General features: G+C 41.5%; 1 protein-coding gene across 17 annotated transcripts in view; it reads left to right on the top strand.

Annotated features, from left to right (window-relative positions):
- The window catches only part of LOC113109035 (MYC binding protein 2), a 111116-nt gene extending 92987 nt beyond the window's left edge, over nt 1-18129 (top strand). For 11 of the 17 annotated variants that reach the window (XM_026272529.1, XM_026272536.1, XM_026272535.1 and 8 more), the window contains 29 exons: nt 810-908; nt 1461-3077; nt 3187-3356; nt 3456-3700; nt 3802-3969; nt 4103-4260; nt 4690-4889; nt 5079-5228; nt 5338-5498; nt 5622-5778; nt 5921-6145; nt 7141-7206; nt 7323-7562; nt 7645-7734; nt 7840-7920; nt 8023-8289; nt 8361-8644; nt 9088-9184; nt 10110-10229; nt 10465-10566; nt 10690-10818; nt 10987-11119; nt 13661-13764; nt 13878-14066; nt 14160-14267; nt 14846-15055; nt 15386-15493; nt 16211-16376; nt 16549-18129. In XM_026272529.1, coding sequence (XP_026128314.1) covers nt 810-908; nt 1461-3077; nt 3187-3356; nt 3456-3700; nt 3802-3969; nt 4103-4260; nt 4690-4889; nt 5079-5228; nt 5338-5498; nt 5622-5778; nt 5921-6145; nt 7141-7206; nt 7323-7562; nt 7645-7734; nt 7840-7920; nt 8023-8289; nt 8361-8644; nt 9088-9184; nt 10110-10229; nt 10465-10566; nt 10690-10818; nt 10987-11119; nt 13661-13764; nt 13878-14066; nt 14160-14267; nt 14846-15055; nt 15386-15493; nt 16211-16376; nt 16549-16664 — 5960 coding nt within the window. In that variant the 3' untranslated portion in view covers nt 16665-18129. The remainder of the gene's footprint in view (nt 1-809; nt 909-1460; nt 3078-3186; nt 3357-3455; nt 3701-3801; nt 3970-4102; nt 4261-4689; nt 4890-5078; nt 5229-5337; nt 5499-5621; nt 5779-5920; nt 6146-7140; nt 7207-7322; nt 7563-7644; nt 7735-7839; nt 7921-8022; nt 8290-8360; nt 8645-9087; nt 9185-10109; nt 10230-10464; nt 10567-10689; nt 10819-10986; nt 11120-13660; nt 13765-13877; nt 14067-14159; nt 14268-14845; nt 15056-15385; nt 15494-16210; nt 16377-16548) is intronic. The other 6 variants (XM_026272542.1, XM_026272545.1, XM_026272533.1 and 3 more) reach the window with 3 other exon arrangements.
- The last annotated feature ends 2328 nt before the right edge of the window (nt 18130-20457 follow it).

A 20457-nucleotide genomic window follows, 5' to 3' on the forward strand; every position in this document is an offset into this window, starting at 1 on the left:
TAGAACAGTTTGTCTATGCAGGATGCATAATTAAGATGCATACTTTGTAAAATAACTTTTATATCAGGAGCACAAACTATTACATCAGTAAATTACAGTGAAATGGCCAGAATGAATTACCAGTAAATACATAGATATGCTATTCACACAAGCAATGGAGTTATGGCTTTTTACCAGTAAGAGACCATTCACAGATTAGCTCCAAAATACTGATCAATTCTTTGAAGAATGATCTTTAAAAATGATGCCATTGTTTTCATGCGCCCATGTGAGTAGAAGCACTTTAGTTTCCCTATCTGTCGAACATATTTGAAGTCTGAGTGACAGGCATAAAGGGGTGGTCTTGCTCTGTAATGTTACTTGTAATGTTACATCTTCTCATACTGGTAAATTGCCAGAACAAATTTACCAGTATCCTGTTCACACATGATCTTGTAATGGTAATTTACCTGTAGTTTACTAGTAAAGACTATATGTGTGAAAGGGGCTATAGCAACTAATGTTTTGTTATACATGTAGTCACAAAATCTTTAATATTCCCCTTGAAAACTTAAGTAGACACAGACACATTTGAATTGCATGTTAATACCAGGTGTAAACTACAAATATAAGTTGTCCACTTGCAATTAGATCAACCAATATGATTGTAAATATCAAGTGTAAACAGGGACAGAGTCCTATTTCCCCTCATACACTCTTTCTTCCACTCTTCATTGTTCATTGGCTCTCACTTTCTCTCTCATTCTCTGATGGCTTTCCTTGGTTCAAGCCTTGTTGCTTACTTTCCTTGCCACTGTTTTCCGCTGTAGATGCTTCATCACGCAGTCTTGCTTCACGTGAGCGTGTGCACAAAAGCAATGCGACCGGCCCTGGCACCACTCTCTCATCTCTTGTTCTCAGACAAAAGGGTGGGTAATGCATGTCTTCTCCTGGGAGCACCCTGGAGACTCACTACAGGGGAGGGGTTTCATGTCATCCTCTCTTCCACAGTCCATTTATTTCCCCTTATAAGCATGGCAACAGAGTATGTAGTTGTTTGGACTATATATGGGGACAAGTTTACAAGTTTGACCAACATTTCCCATGACCTGGGTGCTTTCCATTTGCATAGATATTTATGCATTTGCTACCTTAAAGTCTTGTGAATACTTTAATTTTTATGTAAATAAATGTTGGTCAGTAAATCAGAATTTAAGGTCATTTTTGGATTTCAGTGGATTCTTGTAGATGTCATTTTAAATTTTACTTTTGTTGTTTTACATTTGTTTTTTTTTTAAGTTCCTTATGTTGTAACTAATTTTTCCTTTACATGTTCACATGTCTTCTTTTTTGTCTCGTTATTTTATTATTATTATTTCTTCCTACTTACAGTCTGTGAAAATGCCTGACAAGTCTTTGTAGAGTGCCTCCTGCACAAATTAGTTGCACATTGGTAACTGTTGGTGTGTTATGATACGCAGGTGACAGGGATAACTTGGCCAGTCGGTCTATGTCTCCAGGCAGCAAGCATCGTCAAGAAAGTCGGTCCTCCAAAACGGACAGTCACTCTAGCCGATCGGTTGACCAGGTGAAGAGCAAGAACAATGACAGTCTGTCTGCCAGCGAGGCCCTCTGTCTCAAATCAGACACCGGCAAACTGCGGTCTGACTCTCACAGCCGCTCCCATTCCCCTAACCACAACACTCTACAAGCCCTGAAAGCTGATGGCCGAAATTCAGGCCTTAGGGCTGAGTCTCCAAACCCTGGCTCCCGTTCTTCCTCACCCAAACAGAAGACCACCAGTTCAGGTAGATCTAGCCCTTCCACCAACAGTTCTCCACGTTCATCCTCTCCTCATGATAAGAACCTGCCTGCTAAAGTTAGTCCTTCTAAAGCTCACCTGGACCCTCCTCGTGAGAGATCCAAATCTGACTCCTATACGCTAGACCCTGACACCCTCAGAAAGAAGAAGGTTCCTTTCATGGAGCCTCTGAGGGGCAGGTCTACATCTCCCAAGCCAAAAATGTCACCTAAAGAGAGCAAAGGAGGAAGCAGCAATTCTGAGAACCGAGCCCCATCTCCCCATGTAGTTCAAGAGAACCTCCACAGCGAAGTGGTGGAGGTTTGTAGGTCCAGCACCTTGCTGTCCAATGATGAAGCCAATGATGAGAATGCAGAGTTGCACAATGCCGAAGAGGGCTCTTCCAAGGTCCACTTTAGTATTGGAAAAGCCCCAGTCAAGGAGGAACTTGAAAGTCGTTCTTCACCCAAAGTTAGCCGTAAAACCTCCAGCAGGCATGTGAGACCCAAAAAAGACAAATCTGGGCCACTCTTTAAGGGTGAAAATGTGCGCCCCACTGAACCCGCCAAGCAAGCCATGTCGCCTTCTGTTGCAGAATGTGCTCGTGCTGTTTTTGCTGCCTTCCTGTGGCATGAAGGCATAGTGCATGATGCCATGGCATGTTCTTCCTTCCTGAAGTTCAACCCTGAGCTGACCAAAGAACATGCACCCATCCGCAATTCTCTCAGCTGCCAGCAGGGTTTGGAAGAGAAGGAGAGCAAACTGAAGAACCGTCACTCTCTGGAGATCTCCTCGGCCCTCAACATGTTCAACATATCACCACATGGCCCGGACATTTCCAAGATGGGTAGCATCAACAAGAACAAGGTTCTGTCCATGCTGAAAGAGCCACCCTTGCCAGAGAAGTGTGAGGATGGAAAAAGTGAGGCGGTCTCCTATGAGATGACCAGCCACTCCTCCATGAGGTCTAAGTCCATCTTGCCTCTCACCCTCCAGCACCTCGTAGCCTTCTGGGAGGATATATCCATGGCGACCATAAAAGCGGCTACACAGAATATGATCTTTCCGAGTCCAGGTTCCAGTGCTATCCTTAAAAAAAAGGAGAATGAGAAGGACAGCAAGAAGACCAAGAAAGAGAAGAAGAAAAAGGAGAAAGCTGAGGTTCGCCCTAGGGGGAACCTCTTTGGGGAGATGGCGCAGTTAGCAATGGGAGGCCCAGAGAAGGATACCATTTGTGAGCTGTGTGGGGAGTCTCACCCATACCCTGTTACGTACCACATGAGACAGGCCCATCCAGGTACAGTGCCGTCATTTCTTGGGTCTTACTCCATTCGGTTTTATTCAGAGTGGATATAAAGACTAATATATGGAGTATATCGTCACTTTTCTGTGTTGGGTTCTTTCAGGCTGTGGTCGGTATGCTGGAGGTCAGGGCTATAACAGTATTGGTCACTTTTGTGGAGGCTGGGCTGGTAACTGTGGAGATGGTGGGATTGGAGGAAGCACCTGGTACTTGGTGTGTGATCGTTGTAGAGAGAAGTACCTGAGAGAAAAACAAACAGCTGCCAGAGAAAAGGTATACCTGTCACGACCATTGTAGGGAAATTCATATTTGTATATGTCTAAAACATTGAATGATTCTTTCTGGGGTTGAACCCTGTGGTTCTTGGATTAGGTCAAGCAGTCAAGGAAGAAACCTCTCCAGGTGAAAACCCCACGGGCCCTGCCCACGATGGAGGCCCACCAGGTGATCCGTGCCAATGCACTCTACCTGCTGTCTCTGAGCAGCGCTGCTGAGCCAAGTCTACTTTGCCATCACCCACCTAAACCCTTCCATGCACATCTGCCCAGCCTCAAAGAGGGAGTGTCTGAGGAACTACCCAACAAGATGGGCTGCCTCTATCTGCAAACTCTAGCCCGGTAAATACCTTTTGTTGATCACCATGAACACGGGCAGCATTGTTACAGTAATTCAGTGCATTGAGTATCTCATTGAGTTTTTCTTAATGTCCTTTTTGCAGCCAACACACTGAGAACTTTGGGGCCTATCAAGATGACAACTTGTTTCAGGATGAGATGCGTTACCTGCGTTCTACGTCAGTTCCTGCTCCCTATATTTCAGTCACTCCCGATGCATGTCCCAATGTTTTTGAAGAGCCAGGAAGTAACATGAAGTCCATGCCCCCAAGGTACTGTAACAAACTCTTACATGTATCTCCCAAATGGCCATGCTCTAATGCTGACTCATTGCTGAACATTTAGCCATTTTTTGTGTGCTTATTATCTCTATTTGACTTCTTTATATGATTTTTTTTTCTTTAGTTTGGAGACAAGTCCAATCACAGACAGTGACACGGCCAAGCGGACAGTATTCCAGCGCTCATATTCAGTGGTGGCCTCCGAGTATGATAAGCAGCACTCATCCTCCCCAGCACGGGTCAAAGCAGTGCCGAGACGCAGGGTACACAGCGGCGATGCAGGTAATGTTGTGTCACTTTGTACAGCACAGTTACAAATGCTTTATTAATTAAGCTAACTACCATTATTACCGTAATGACAGAGAGTGAAATCAGAGAATTTATTTACATCAGGTGTGCTGCCGCTATACTGGACTGAACCAGTTTCAGCCTCTTAAAGTTATTCTGTATATCATTTGCATTTGACTGGTGCTTTTATCCAACTTGCATTGCGTCTGGGATTTGAACCCATGAACTTGGTGTCATTAGGTCCATGTTTTACTGTTTAACTTAGATATTAAACTGGCTTGTATGCATCAATAAAATAATGCATAGCAATATTAACCTATATATTTTAACAATGTTTGATATACTAAAATATTAGTATTTTGATAACTTAATTTGCTAAGTTAAACATTTCAAATGTGGGTTAATTTCTGCTGGTTTCTACAGAAGTTGGGTCATCACTGCTTCGCCACCCTTCTCCCGAGTTGTCTCGACTGATCTCAGCCCACGGCTCTCTAAGCAAGGGTGAAAGGAACTTCCAGTGGCCTGTGCTGGCATTTGTTATCCAGCATCATGACCTAGAGGGCCTGGAGGTGGCTATGAAGCATGCACTCCGCAAATCAGCCTGCAGGGTGTTTGCCATGGAGGTCAGCGACATTATCTCTGGCCTTCTGCCGACTTTCAGTCCTCTTCTTCCTGTCCCAAATTGTAAAATGCAGTCACTGTATTAAAAGACATGTATTCAAATCCTTATCCAGTTAAAACAATTGACTTAAAGTTTAGTCAGAAGTTCTGGGAACTCTTAACAAACCTTTTGTCCTGCATTTCCTTCTCAGGCTTTTAATTGGCTGCTGTGTAATGTTACCCAGACCACCTCCCTCCATGATATCCTGTGGCACTTTGTGGCGTCTCTGACTCCGTCTCCCTTTGAGACAGAAGAAGAGGAGGAGGAAGAGAACAAAGGGAACAAGGAGAACCTAGAGCAGGTGTGGCCTTACGACAACACTACTAATGGTTTATTAAGAAGTCACTGTTGTCTTAAGATGAACAGAGGGTTTTTTTTTAAACTGGATGTTTTTCTTCTTGTTCTCGCAGGAGAAGGATTTAGGTGTATGTGAGCACCCCCTGTCTGACATTCTCATCGCTGGAGAGGCGGCTCACCCGCTGCCCCACACCTTCCACCGTCTGCTCCAGACCATCTCTGACCTCATGATGTCACTTCCCAGTGGAAGCTCACTTCAGCAGATGGCCCTCAGGTATCGTTCGCCTGTTCACAGAGACACCATTTGCGACCTCCTGTAAATGTGATGATAAATGATGTCAACTAACATTGTCTTCATGAATGTACAACTCTAGTATTTGTTTTGCTGTTTCATTAGATGCTGGAGTCTTAAATTCAAGCAATCAGATCATCAGTTCCTGCACCAGAGTAACGTGTTTCACCACATCAACAACATCCTGTCCAAATCAGATGATGGGGACAGCGAGGAGAGTTTTAACATCAGCGTTCAGTCAGGATATGAAGCGATTAGTCAGGTGGGAAACTTTCCATTACCTGCATCTGTGTTGATTGACAACAAAGACTTTCTTTCCTATTGCCTTTAGATTTATTAGTTTGCCAGAGGCCAACATCTAAATCAGCTTAAATCACAATGAAGGTATTTTACATGTATTGCAGGAACTTTGTGTGGTGACCTGTCTGAAAGATCTGACCAGCGTGGTAGACATTAAAACGTCCAGCCGACCAGCCATGATTGGCAGCCTGACTGATGGCTCTACTGAGACGTTCTGGGAGTCTGGAGATGAAGATAAGAACAAGACAAAGAGCATCACTATCAGCTGCGTCAAAGGCATCAATGCGTCATATGTCTCTGTCCATGTCGACAACTCTCGAGACATTGGAGTGAGTTCACAAATTATTGTTCTTTCAGTTTTTCTGTCCATTCTTTCCCAGTCAGTATATTAATACCACTCTCTATGTTTGATTTCATGAAGTGTTCAAAGTGCATAAGGTAGGGCTGTGCAAAAAATCAAATGCGATTTGCATGTGCATCTCATCAGTAAAGGTGCTCCTGTGATTAGAAGTACATCTCCAGCACGTGCATTCAGATCAGGATTGCCAGGTTTTCAAAACAAATACTGCCCACTTGCTTCTCAAAACGCAAGGTTTCCAGGAGGTTCCCCAATAAAAATTGTATCCCGAGGTTAAAATATAAATTTTTTGGCAAGGTTGCCTTGGTAAAATTAGCATTTTAGGGGCTAAACATCAAGTTATTGGTATTGGGGTCACTTCAACCCACGGAAATGAAAAACAACCGCGGACTTGGCAACACTGGTTCAGGTGGAGCGGCATTTACTACACAGAGCCATGGTCCACCGACAAGCTACAAAAAATCGCTTTCAAAATCGACAAAGAAACGCCTCTGATTTTGAAATCCATTTTGTGTAGATTGTCAGTGAACTATGGCTCTGTTTTTCATGTCCACGGGTCAAAGCGACCCCAATACAAATAACTTGATGTTTAGCCCCTAAAATGCAAATTTTACCAAGGGAACCCCGCCCAAAAATGTGTATTTTATTGCCCGGAACAAAACGCAATTGGGCTAGTTTTGAGAAGTAATTGGGAAGGTTTTGTTTTGAAAACCTGGCAATCCTGACCTGAACACACGTGCTGGAGATACACTACTAATCACAGGAGCACCTTTATTGACAAGATGCGCGTGAAAATCACATTCGATGTTTTGCACAGCCCTAGCATAAGGCCTCTATAACGTTCAAACCCTTAGATATGAAGTTTTTCACATTTTTCTGGTTTAAGTTGATTGTTTTGTAACATCATTTATACATGTATCTTCAAACATCTAGTGATTCATATAACCTGTGCTTGTGTTCTGTCAGAATAAAGTCACGTCATTGATATTCCTATGTGGGAAGGCTGTAGAAGATATCTGCAGAATCAAACAGGTGGGACTTAAATGAAAACTAAAATAAATCTTTTAACGCATACTCTGATCTATACTTCTGCATATGACATTAAGTCAGTTTGAAAAAGTTTCTCTGAATGGACTTTGTTGTCTCAGATTGACTTGGACTCGAGGCACATGGGCTGGGTGACCAGCGAGCTGCCTGGAGGAGACCACCACGTGATCAAGATCGAGCTTAAGGGTCCTGAGAACACGCTTAGGGTACGGCAGGTCAAAGTGCTTGGCTGGAAGGAGGGCGAGAGCATCAAGATTGCTGGGCAGATATCAGCCAGTGTAACTCAGCAGAAGAACTGCGAGGCTGAGACACTGCGTGTCTTCCGCCTCATTACATCACAGGTGAGGCCAAAAAGACCGCAGTACGGTTCCAGTACCAATGTACAGCAAACTCTCGTTCTGAACTGTAGTCATGTTTGTGTAGGTGTTTGGGAAACTAATTTGTGGCGATGCAGAACCAACACCGGAACAAGAAGAGAAGAACCTGCTCTCCTCACCCGAGGGTGAAGACAAGGTCAGCACTTGCATCTGTTGTGTTTGGTGGCTCGTTACAACCATATCAAGTGCTGAAGCAGAAGATGAAGTTGTTCAGGTATGTTACAAATGTTTTCGTCTTCAGGCTCCATCTGATGCAGACCTGAAGGAGCACATGGTGGGCATTATTTTCAGCAGGAGCAAACTGACCAACCTTCAGAAACAGGTAACACCATCAAAACAACTCTCGGCTCTCTCTAAAACCAAACATGCATCAAATACTGTTTCTGGGACCAGTTGCTCATCACCTGACTGCTTGCCTCCGCAGGTGTGTGCTCATATCGTCCAGGCCATCCGTATGGAGGCCACGCGAGTGCGGGAGGAATGGGAGCACGCCATTTCCAGCAAGGAGAACGCCAACTCTCAGCCCAGTGACGACGACGCCTCTTCTGATGCGTACTGCTTCGAGCTGTTGTCTATGGTGCTGGCCTTGAGTGGATCTAACGTTGGGCGGCAGTACCTGGCCCAGCAGCTCACCCTGCTGCAGGACCTCTTCTCCCTCCTTCACACCGCCTCGCCACGCGTCCAGAGACAGGTTTGTGAACGCATCGACAGCTGCTAATCTAGAATCAGGATCTGGAAAGCATCACTGTTCTTGCCGTGCAGGTGACGTCTCTGCTCAGACGCGTTCTTCCTGAGGTCACTCCCATGCGTCTGGCCAGCGTCATCGGCGTGAAGGCTCTACCGCCAGCAGACATCAGTGATATCATCCACTCCACAGAGAAGAGCGACTGGAGCAAGCTGGGCATTTTAGATATGTTTCTGGGCTGCATCTCCAAAGCCCTCACTGTGCAGCTCAAGGCCAAGGGCACCACTATAGTTGGCACAGCTGGCACGGCTGCAGGCAAAGGAGTCACTACAGTCACCCTACCCATGATCTTCAACTCAAGGTCAGCTTGCTCGCACTGTGCCATTTTTAAATTAAACTGCATTGGATCATATTTGCTGAATGAAATCCAGTTCTTGTTTCTTACTAATTTAGGGCAGTTGATTCTAAAAAGAATGTCTTTTTTGCTCTAGCATGTTGCACTTTTTCACAGAATATCTGCATTTCATAGCATTTTTGCTATATGTTAACTATATGAACTATATGTATGTTGGAGAAGTCTTGACTTATCCTTTATATATGATTCTTATCTTCCTCTGAGCCAGATTCAAACTATTTTTTCACAATTTGTCACAGACTATTTTTACTTGTGTATAATTCTTAAAATCTTTTTTTAAGATGCAGGGCTGTGTTTAAAACACAGGTTCTGAGATTATCTTATTAAGGGTCTTCATTTTAGAAATGTATATTTAATAACTTTGTTTCTATTTTTGTGTGTTTGTGCAGCTACATACGGCGTGGAATCAGTCACTGGTGGATGAAGGGCTCCACTCCGCCTCAGATCGCGGAGATTATTATTAAACTTGTCAAAGACATGGCTGCTGTGAGTAACGATGGCCCATTATGATATTTTTTATGATATGATATTCTAAATAAGTAACTTATGGAAGCCCATTTCTACCACTGGATAAAAAAAAAATAAGGCAATTGCCTCTTTTTATCTTGCAATTCCGACTTTTTAATTTGATATTCTGAAAAAAATAAGAATTGCAAGATATGAACTCGCAACTGTGAGAAAAAAAGTGTGCAATTCTGTTTTTTTTTTTTTTTTGCGACTTTATATCTCATAATTCTGAAAATATAAACACAGAATTGCGAGTTATAAAGTAAGAATTGCATGATATAAACTCGCAATTCTGAGAAAAAAAGAATTGCGAGAGAAAAATGTGAAATTACCTTGTTTTATTTTTTATGTAGTGGTGGAAACCGGCTTCCATAGAAACTAAAACTGAATGCAGGTGGCAGTAAATGTGTTTTTGAGTCATTCATTCATTCGATTCAGAACACTGATTTATTCAGAAACAAATCAACGCTGTTTTTCTCTGAGATTCACAACAATTGGCAACCACTGGCAAAAGTGGCTTTAAGGATAATATTTTCTCTGCAAAATTGAGCAAAAACAGACAATATTGTGTAAATTGCACACAATATTTAATGCGCATTTTGTCAGTAAAGTCGGTTCTGTAATCAGCGGTAAATCTCCATCACCTGCGTGCTTTCACATGGAGCAGCATTAACTACACAGAGCCGTTGATCACTGACAACCTGCACAAAATATGATTGTGGTTTCGCGCAGCTTGTCAGTGAACAGAGGCTCTGTGTAGTTAATGCTAGTCCTTGTGAAAGCGCACAGGTGATTGAGATTTTTTTTCCCATAACTAATTAAGTTAACAGGGTAAACTGACAGCCCTAGTTTTGATACATTTACAGAAATGGTCCCTTCTCATTTAAGTGTCTTTTTACCCCAGGGCCACCTCTCAGATGCCTGGTCCAGGGTGACTAAGAATGCTATTGCTGAGACCATCATTGCGCTCACTAAGATGGAGGAGGAGCATCGCTGTCCAGTGCGCTGCATCGCCACCACTCGGGTACGCTTCATCTGTCATAACTGAACATTTGCCAACTAGGTCAGTATTACTCAGGATCCCTCAGCTGGAGGAGTTTACCAGTCATGTGATCTGATATGGGTCAGCAGCACAACTAAATATCAGTCGGTTAATTTTATGATCTAGATGAATATGAACAGGGCACCCAGTGTCATAGAAAACCTGGATATATGTAAGAAGCTGAGTTTAAATTTCAAATGGTTCTACTTCTCTTCAGCTATGGCTTGCATTGGCCTCACTATGTGTGCTGGATCAGGACCATGTGGACCGACTGTCTTCAGGACGCTGGATGGGCAAAGATGGGCAGCAGAAGCAGATGGTATGGCAAACAGGGCCTAATTGGCCTCTAGGGTGCTATAAAGCACAATCAATGCAATAGTACATTTAGTCCTTCTGCCGAGCATGAGCTCTTTACCTCTTCACCCTAACGTTTAATCCTCAGCCCATGTGTGATAACCATGATGACGGGGAGACGGCAGCCATCATTCTGTGTAATGCTTGTGGAAACCTGTGCACGGACTGCGACCGCTTCCTCCATCTCCACCGCCGCACACGGACCCACCAGAGACAGGTGAACCTGAACACTAACACACAGCTAATCATCAACATACGGATCAATTTGGCTAGTTGTTCATATGACATCATGTTGTTCAAAATAATAACAGGGATCAGAGTTAATGGTGCTTTTAAAAATGATACCATTTTAAGTTGCTCATAACACATTTAATGTTGCGTGCAGGTCTTTAAGGAAGAGGAGGAGGCCATTAAGGTGGACCTACATGAAGGCTGCGGTAGAACCAAACTCTTTTGGCTCATGGCGTTGGCCGACTCTAAGACCATGAAGGCCATGGTGGAGTTTCGTGAGCACACAGGTGACTTTCTCTTCCTTTAGTAATGTTTCATAATGTAGAGAGAAGAAGGAAAAAGGTGAATGCTGCAAACAGGACTCAAACTTTGTCTATGTAGACACTGCAGTGTTCCTTTAGTATGTTTTTAGAGCTGTAGTTTTACTAACCGCTTGAACCAGCACAAACCGTCTTTTGGCGTTAAAATTACACTGTCTGGTTTTACTTAAGACACGCAGTGACGAATTAAAGCAGAAATGGTGTGGAATATGCATTTATAGGAGTCTCCTTTTCAGACACAAAATTTCTGGGAGGAGAGTATTCAACTGAATCACGCAACACGTTTTACTAATGTTTAAGCTCGTCAAAGTACTGGCATTTGTGCCATTATGTAACGCCCCCCAAAAAAGCACGTCTTAAACTGTTTTGTGCTTGAAATGCAATTATTGTTGTTAGGAGGAGGCGCTGCAGGGGACAATAGAGCGTGTGGTAGAAGGGAGAGGATTTTTTCCACATGTATTATTTTATCTAGTATGCCAGAAGAACACATTTAGTTTGCATATCATATTGTTTGCCAGTCCATGTTATTTTTAATTTGCTTCAGGAAATAAAAGGCAACTTGGAGTCACGCAGTTCCAGGTCTATCAAAACCTCTAGCAAACCTTCAAACTTCAAGACATGAGAACACTTGTTATTCACTAATTAGAATATCATCAACAAGTTGATTTATTTCACTAATTCCATTCAAAAAGTGAAGCTTGTATATTTTATTCATTCATTACACACAGACTGATGTATTTCATTTTTTATTTATTTTCATTTTGATGATTATAACTGAAACTAAGGAAAATCTGAACTGAACTCTCAATTGAAAAGTATGAACATGACAAATATGAGCATGTACAGCACTCAATACTTAGTTTGGGCTCCTTCTGCCTGAATTACTGCAGCAATGCTGTGTGGCATGGAGTCGATCAGTCTGTGGCACTGCTCAGGTGTTATGGGAGCCCAGGTGGCTCTCATAGTGGCCTTCAGCTCTTCTGCATTGTTGGGTCTGAATACCCTATAGATTTTCTATGGAGTTAAGGTCAGGTGAATTTTCTGGCCAGTCAAGAACAGGGATACCATGGTCCTTAAACCAGATACTGGTAGATTTGGCACTGTGTGCAGGTGCCAAGTCCTGTTGGAAAATGAAATCTGCATCTCCATAAAGTTGATCAGCAGCAGGAAGAATGAAGTGCTCTAAAACTTCCTGGTATACAGCCTTGGACCTCAGAAAACACAGTGGACCAACACCAGCAGATGACATGGCACCCCAAACCATCACTGACTGTGGAAACTTTACACTGGACCTCAAGCAATGTGGATTGTGTGCCTTTCCTCTCTTGCTCCAGAATCTGGGACCCTGATTTCCAAAGGAAATGCAAAATGTACTTTCATCAGAGAACATAACTTTGGACCACTCAGCAGCAGTCCAGTCCTTTTTGAAGCGAGACGCTTCTGACGCTGTCTGTTGTTCAAGAGTGGCTTGTCCCAAGGAGTGCGACAGCTGAAACCCATGTCTTACATACGTCTGTGCATAGTGGTTCTTGAAGCACTGACTCCAGCTGCAGTCCACTCTTTGTGAATCTCCCCCACTTTTTCGAATGGGTTTTGTTTCACAGTCCTCTCCAGGGTGTGGTTATCCCTATTGCTTTGTACTCTTTTTTTCTACCACATCTTTTCCTTCCCTTCGCCTCTCTATTAATGTGCTTGGACACAGAGCTCTGTGAACAGCCAGCCGCTTTTGCAATAACCTTTTGTGTCTTGCCCTCATTGTGCAAGGTGTCAATGGTCGTCTTTTGGACAACTGTCAAGTCAGCAGTCCTCCCCATGATTACGTAGCCAACAGAACTAAACTGAGAGACCATTTAAAGGCCTTTGCAGGTGTTTTGAGTTAATCAGCTGATTAGAGTGTGGCACCAGGTGTCTTCAATATTGAAACTTTTCACCCAATTAAATTATATTTCTCAGATACTGAATTCCCTAGTTGTCAGTTATAATCATCAAAATTAAAAGAAAAAAACATTTGAAATATATCAGTCTGTGTGTAATGAATGAATCTAATATACAAGTTTCACTTTTTGAATGGAATTAGTGAAATACACTTTTTGATGATATTCTAATTATATCACCAGCACCTGTGTATGACTGTTTCAAGCTGTTGGGAATCAAGGGTTTCTTTGGAATCTTTTGTTTTGTTGTTGTTTCATCTAAACTCGCCTCTGAGACTGTAAATACAGCTACAAGTCTGGAACAGAATATTATGAAATGTATGTTAAATGTTAGATAACATTAAAAAACAGAGCAATTCACAACAGGGATGATATTCCCCCCAGTATTTAAATATCTGTGGCATTTCTGTCAGTTTTGGTGGCATTTTTGCCCTGAGGCCTGCATAGTTTCTGACCCTTAACTGCTAGGCCATAGCTGTGACGCGTCCTATTTCCAGTATTCCTCTTTATTCGACCAATGGCTTTATTTTATTGCTAGTTATAGCTTAAATGTCATTATTGTACTGTCCTTCAGGGAAACCCGCTTCCAGCAGTTCAGACGTCTGCCGCTTCTGTGGCACCAGGAACGGCACAGAGCTGTCTGCAGTAGGAAGTGTATGTTCAGACCAAGACTGTCAGGTATTTACTTAAAATGCCACTTTTCTGGCCACTTTTTTTACACTGTGAAATGTTTTCCTGGAATCAGTGATTTCATAAGCATACTTACAGTATGTATTTGAACTGTTGTGTAGGAGTACGCAAAGCTGGCCTGCAGTAAGACTCATCCGTGCGGTCACCCGTGTGGAGGGGTCAAAAATGAAGAACTGTGTCTGCCCTGTTTACATGGTTGTGACAAAAGCGCCACCTGTCTGAAACAGGACGCTGATGATATGTGCATGATTTGCTTCACTGAGGCTCTGTCTGCTGCTCCAGCAATCCAGGTACAGCAGCATACGGTCACTGCGTGTGATGACATATAGAGGATATATAGTTACATGCATACAGTGTAACTCTCTGTCCTGGTTTATATGCAGATGGACTGCAGTCACGTGTTCCATCTTCAGTGCACAAGAAGGGTTCTGGAGAACCGCTGGCTTGGGCCCAGGATAACCTTCGGGTTCATGTCGTGCCCTATTTGCAAGGTAAATAAGCTAGTCTGGACTAGGGCTGCACGATATTGGGAATAAATTACATTGCGATATTTTATTTTTCTGCGATATATATTGCGATATGAAATCTAATTAAATTTTTCTTACAAACAAAAATGGGGTGAGCACACTTACATTCTCATTTTAAATGATTTGAACATCGATACCATCGTGTCAATTGATCCTCTCTCTCTCTCTCTCTCTCGCGTCAGAGTAAATAATTGTCAACAAAAGAGAAGCTATAAGGGCTTTTGAAAGTCAAGTAATTAAGGCATAAATATTGGTATTGTAATTTCACAGTTGTACAGTTATTTAAAATACATTTAGAATTTTTACTTGATGATGTAATAGTGGAACAATAGTAATTGTTCTTGGTTTGTTTCGTCTTACAATGTAATATTGTAATCCTAATAAAATAATAATAGAAATTATAATTTATATTTTACAATACAAAAGGCCAAATGGTACAGTTCTGCAAATAAAAAACAGCTAACATGGAAAATTGCAATAAAAATAAATGATTTCAAAAGACGATTTTGATGCGTCTTTCCTGTTTCCGCATTTCTTTTTAGAACAAAATCAACCACTCTGTCCTAAAAGATCTGCTGGACCCCATCAAAGAGCTGTATGAGGACGTGAGGAGGAAGGCTTTAATGAGACTGGAGTATGAAGGACTGCACAAGAGTGAAGCCATCACGATGTCTGGAGCTCGGTTCTACAACAACCCCGCTGGATTTGCCATGAACAGATACGCTTACTACGTCTGCTTCAAGTGCAAAAAGGTTCGATCTTCCCGAGTGTTGTTTGTTTTCTGTGGTGCTCTCAAACCTTCAGCGGAGCACAGAAGCAGGGTTTAAAACCATCTTCCTCCTTGTATATTATAGCTGAGGAAGCTTTCAGAAAGAGAACAGTTGGGTTTGAGTGAACCGTCCCTTTAAGGATGTCTCTGTTCACTGTGAATAGAATGGAAAAACATGGTTGGCAAAAACAATTAAAGCAGCTCACTCCTGTGGAGCAAGAGCTATTTGCCAGCATGAAATGAGATTTAGACTGCCATAATGAAGCCATTTCTCCAGCTGTTGTGCTAACAGTGTGCCTTCTGACTCATCCAGGCCTATTTTGGGGGAGAGGCTCGCTGTGATGCCGAGGCAGGACAAGGTGACGATTATGATCCCCGTGAGCTCATCTGTGGCGCTTGCTCAGATGTGTCCAGAGCACAGGTCAGTGGGACACACACATCATGTGCTTGCATTTGTTTAGGATTCTGTTTTTAACACAATAGACAGCTGCAGAAATGAGTCTGAAAACCCAGGAAAAAATGTTTAGCCTAACTTTAACTTTTGACTTTAGGTGAAGGTATTTAGGCTTCAAAAGTTAATTTGTGAGGATTATCATGTAAGAATCAGGTTGCCCTAAAAATAAGATGCTCTATTATACTTCATCCTGGGATTGTTCCCTATTGACATTCGTGAGGTCTGCGCATCCAAATGATTTAGTTTTACAAATGTAAATGTTTACTTGGCTGATCAGTGTGATACAGTGGCTCAGTCATGGCTGCTTTTCAGTTTATCAGCACTTCTGCATATATTTAAGCATATATTTTACACTTAAATAACTTATTTCATAAAAATGATTTTTTTTTTCAAATATTTATAAATATATTATATATGCTTTCTCAAATATTTATAAATATATTATGTATGCATTTTTTTTTTCAAATATTCTTAAAATATTTATTATTTAAAAAATAGTTACTTTTATAAAATTAATCATATCATCATAAATTCTAACATTATTTTCATGACAGTTATGCACATTTACCCTCGAAAATCGAATGTTTTTGCATTATAAAAGTGTTGCTTCAGTTTCTGATTTCATGGGATTGTTTGTAACAGAGAGAGAGAGAGTTTGTTTACCCCTCGTTCTTTTTGTTGCAGATGTGCTCTAAACACGGGACAGATTTCCTGGAGTATAAATGTCGTTACTGTTGCTCTGTGGCGGTGTTCTTCTGCTTTGGGACGACGCATTTTTGCAACGCCTGTCATGATGATTTCCAGAGGATGACCAGTGTCCCGAAAGAAGAGCTGCCTCATTGTCCTGCTGGTACAACACTTAAATGCTTGAATAATAAAAAATAAAAAAAAGTCCCACCACCATTTTTGGTCTGTCTGAAACTCACCTCTTCTTGAATTTTGCCTTTTGTTCCATTACGAGCTGTTATTGAAACTTCTTAAGCCGACAACATGTTGACTTCAATTTCTTTCTTCCCTCACAGGACCAAAAGGAAAGCAGTTAGAAGGAAGCGAGTGTCCCCTGCATGTGGTGCATCCTCCCACCGGAGAGGAGTTCGCTCTGGGCTGCGGCGTGTGTAGAAATGCCCATACCTTCTAAACACCTACAATGATCTCTCTCTATATATATATATTCACCCTCCTGTGGCGGCCGGATCCCTCTTCAGCACAGCCCGAGAGCAGATACACCGGACGTCCCGTTCTGAGGGGGCTGTGACGGGCCCAGGGTGCATCCTCCCCTCTTTAGACGCAGAGAGAATGAAAAAAAAAGAACAAAATAAAACGAAGTTGTGACGTGTTTGCATGCAGCCGTTGTAACCCTGCGGCTTGTAGGAACGTTGCACACCTCCTGACCACTGAAGGGTAACAATGTACGGAGGATTTTGGGATCCGAGACCACGTGGATGGGCCATGATTTCAGCTTCTGGAATACAAGTTTAAGATTTTATTGTTGTATGTAAACTGACTTTGTTTTCGTAATCCTGTACAGTATTCCTTCACTTTCAGAGTGCATCATGGGTAAGATTCAAATGCTTTAAGAGGACTTAAGTATGTGACGCTGGAGGAAAATAGTGTACGATTTATCTAATCTTGTATATAATGACAGTAACCCTTCATATGTGTATTCCGGCGTTGCTACTCTCTTCACTTCAGTTTCGTTTGATATTCTGGCTTATGTTTTGAGCCAGAACTTTTAATGAAGTGCAATACTGGGTGTGCCTCCTCCTCGCAGATGTAAACATATGGAATGTATGTCAATAAAGCCGCTGTACATTTCGATACAGTGATGCACACGCTGTTTGTTGTGTTTTCCCCAGCAAGTGTGCTATCATTTCTGTAGTCAGATTGTTATCAAGGGGCTTGTTGTCTGCGGTGTCTGCCCTTTTGTCTCAATAATGTGATATAAACCCCTTATTTCTGTCATTTTAAAAACGAAGGTGAGTATGTTCTGCTTTTGTATTGGAAGAACAAGACTCCTTGGGGCCAGTCTTCACACCAAATCAAAGCAAAACGACATATATTAGAAATTGTGGCTATTTAGTGGTTGTTTTGGAGGCATATAGGAAGGAATGTTTTTTTTTTTTTTTTTTTGGAGGGGGGGGGGGGGCTGATGAACAGCTGCTGTAAAAGACTAAAAAATGCAACTTGTGAATCTGCTTTATATTATTATCTGTGGATGGAGCTGAATGGTATTAATAAACCGGGTTCTCTGTTCAGCAAGGTACATTACAAAAGGAGTGTCCTGTGCTTTTTTTTCATTCATCCTGAAACATGCAAGCTCGAAAATGAAAGTTGTTTATATAAAATACAGATAAAAAAGGTGAAAAGCATGGCTCCTGTCAAGATGTTTTAGGAGCTTCAGAAGGGCAGAGTTTGGGGAACCGATTATTGTTTAATATTGTACATTTATTTCGTATATGTATATTGTCTTAGGCATATAATATGAGCTGTGTCAGTCACAAATTGTCTGTTTGTGTGAGAAGACCAGAATGCAAAACAGATGTGAGAAATGCAGTTAATATGCAAATATATCATTTATATGCATAAATACTTTGTCCTATCACAACATCCTGTGTTTTGAATAGATGTAATGCAAGAAGATTTTCAATCTGCCTTCAACATTACAGCATATCGATGACATTTACTGTATGATTTGATTCTGGAGAGCAATGGACCTGGAAACTTTAATATATTTTTCTTGTATTTAACCTTCAGGAATTCCTTACTTATAATGTGACCATAGTTAAATATTTTATATCAGTAATATGTATTTAAAATATTTTTTTTTAGATCTTTTGGCACTTAATACTATTTGTGCAATAATTATGTTTCATTAACGATCACCTAAAATATATTTCTAATATTTATATTAATTATAATACAGTGTGTGTAGTGTTTAAGGTTAAAATATAATAAATGGTTTTAAATTCCAATGCAAAGAGGCAAATTAAAGTTATTTTGTGGTCTGATAAGAAAAAAAAACTTTTAATTTGTAATGCCGTGGTCTACAGGTCCTTCTGAAAAAAAGAGCATATTGTGAAAAAGTATTATTGTGTAATGATAAAAATGTAACTTTCATATATTTTAGATTCATTGCACACCAACTGAAATATTTCAGGTCTTTTATTGTTTTAATACTGATGATTTTGGCATACAGCTCATGAAAACCCAAAATTCCTATCTCAAAAAATTAGCATATCATGAAAAGGTTCTCTAAACGAGCTATTAACCTAATCATCTGAATCAACTAATTAACTCTAAACACCTGCAAAAGATTCCTGAGGCTTTTAAAAACTCCCAGCCTGGTTCATTCCTCAAAACCACAATCATGGGTAAGACTGACCTGACTGCTGTCCAGAAGGCCATCATTGACACCCTCAAGCGAGAGGGTAAGACACAGAAAGAAATTTCTGAACGAATAGGCTGTTCCCAGAGTGCTGTATCAAGACACCTCAGTGGGAAGACTGTGGGAAGGAAAAAGTGTGGCAAAAAATGCTGCACAACGAGAAGAGGTGACCGGACCCCGAGGAAGATTGTGGAGAAGGACCGATTCCAGACCTTGGAGGACCTGCGGAAGCAGTGGACTGAGTCTGGAGTAGAAACATCCAGAGCCACCGTACACAGACGTGTGCAGGAAATGGGCTACAGAGAAGCAGCACTGGACTGTTGCTCAGTGGTCCAAAGTACTCCAGTGTCAAGTACCCACAGTCAGTGATGGTCTGGGGTGCCATGTCAGCTGCTGGTGTTGGTCCACTGTGTTTTATCAAGGGCCGGGTCAATGCAGCTAGCTATCAGGAGATTTTGGAGCACTTCATGCTTCCATCTGCTGAAAAGCTTTATGGAGATGAAGATTTCGTTTTTCAGCATGACCTGGCACCTGCTCACAGTGCCAAAACCACTGGTAAATGGTTTACTGACCATGGTATTAACTGTGCTCAATTGGCCTGCCAACTCTCCTGACCTGATCCCCATAGAGAATCTGTGGGATATTGTGAGGAGAGTTGAGAGACGCAAGACCCAACACTCTGGATGAGCTGAAGGCCACTATCGAAGCATCCTGGGCCTCCATAACACCTCAGCAGTGCCACAGGCTGATCGCCTCCATGCCACGCCACATTGAAGCAGTCATTTCTGCAAAAAGATTCCCGACCAAGTATTGAGTGCATAACTGAACATAATTATTTAAAAACACTTTTCTTTTAGTGGTCGGATGAAATATGCAAATTTTTTGAGATAGGAACTTTGGGTTTTCATGAGCTGTATGCCAAAATCATCAGTATTAAAACAATAAAAGACCTGAAATATTTCAGTTGGTGTGCAATGAATCTAAAATATATGAAAGTTTAATTTTTATCATTACATTATGGAAAAAAAAAAGATCTTTTTCACAATATGCTAATTTTTTTTGAAAGACCTGTGTAGCTTTTTAATATGTATTTATTTCTCAAGAGTATTGTAGGTAATACCTGCTTTAGGTTTTGCTTTTAAATAAATATTTAGACGTGATTTTTTTTTTTTACTACATAAAATCCGAAATTAATAACTTGCATCCTTTTCAATTTTTACTGATACTCCTAAGTATACACACGCAACTGAATATTAACGAATGCAAGCAAATATTGAATCTAAGACGAAAGTTTCAAATTGTGCTGAAAAAAAATAATTCATGCAAACCATAGTTGTGCACTTTCAGCGCATTTAAAAGCACATCAAAAACAACAAGAGTAACTTTACTGCATTAGAGTCACGGATGCTGCTGTTATTGTCACGTGGTGCATGTAACCTTTATCTTCGTGTATAGGCTCGACCAATCACAGTCTGTCACTGTAAGTCCCTCACACACTAATAATTAGAATCACATTAAAAGCGTCTACTCATAAATGTCTATCAAA

Source organism: Carassius auratus, chromosome 9 (assembly GCF_003368295.1).
Source record: "Carassius auratus strain Wakin chromosome 9, ASM336829v1, whole genome shotgun sequence".
NCBI classification, from domain to species: Eukaryota; Metazoa; Chordata; class Actinopteri; order Cypriniformes; family Cyprinidae; genus Carassius; species Carassius auratus.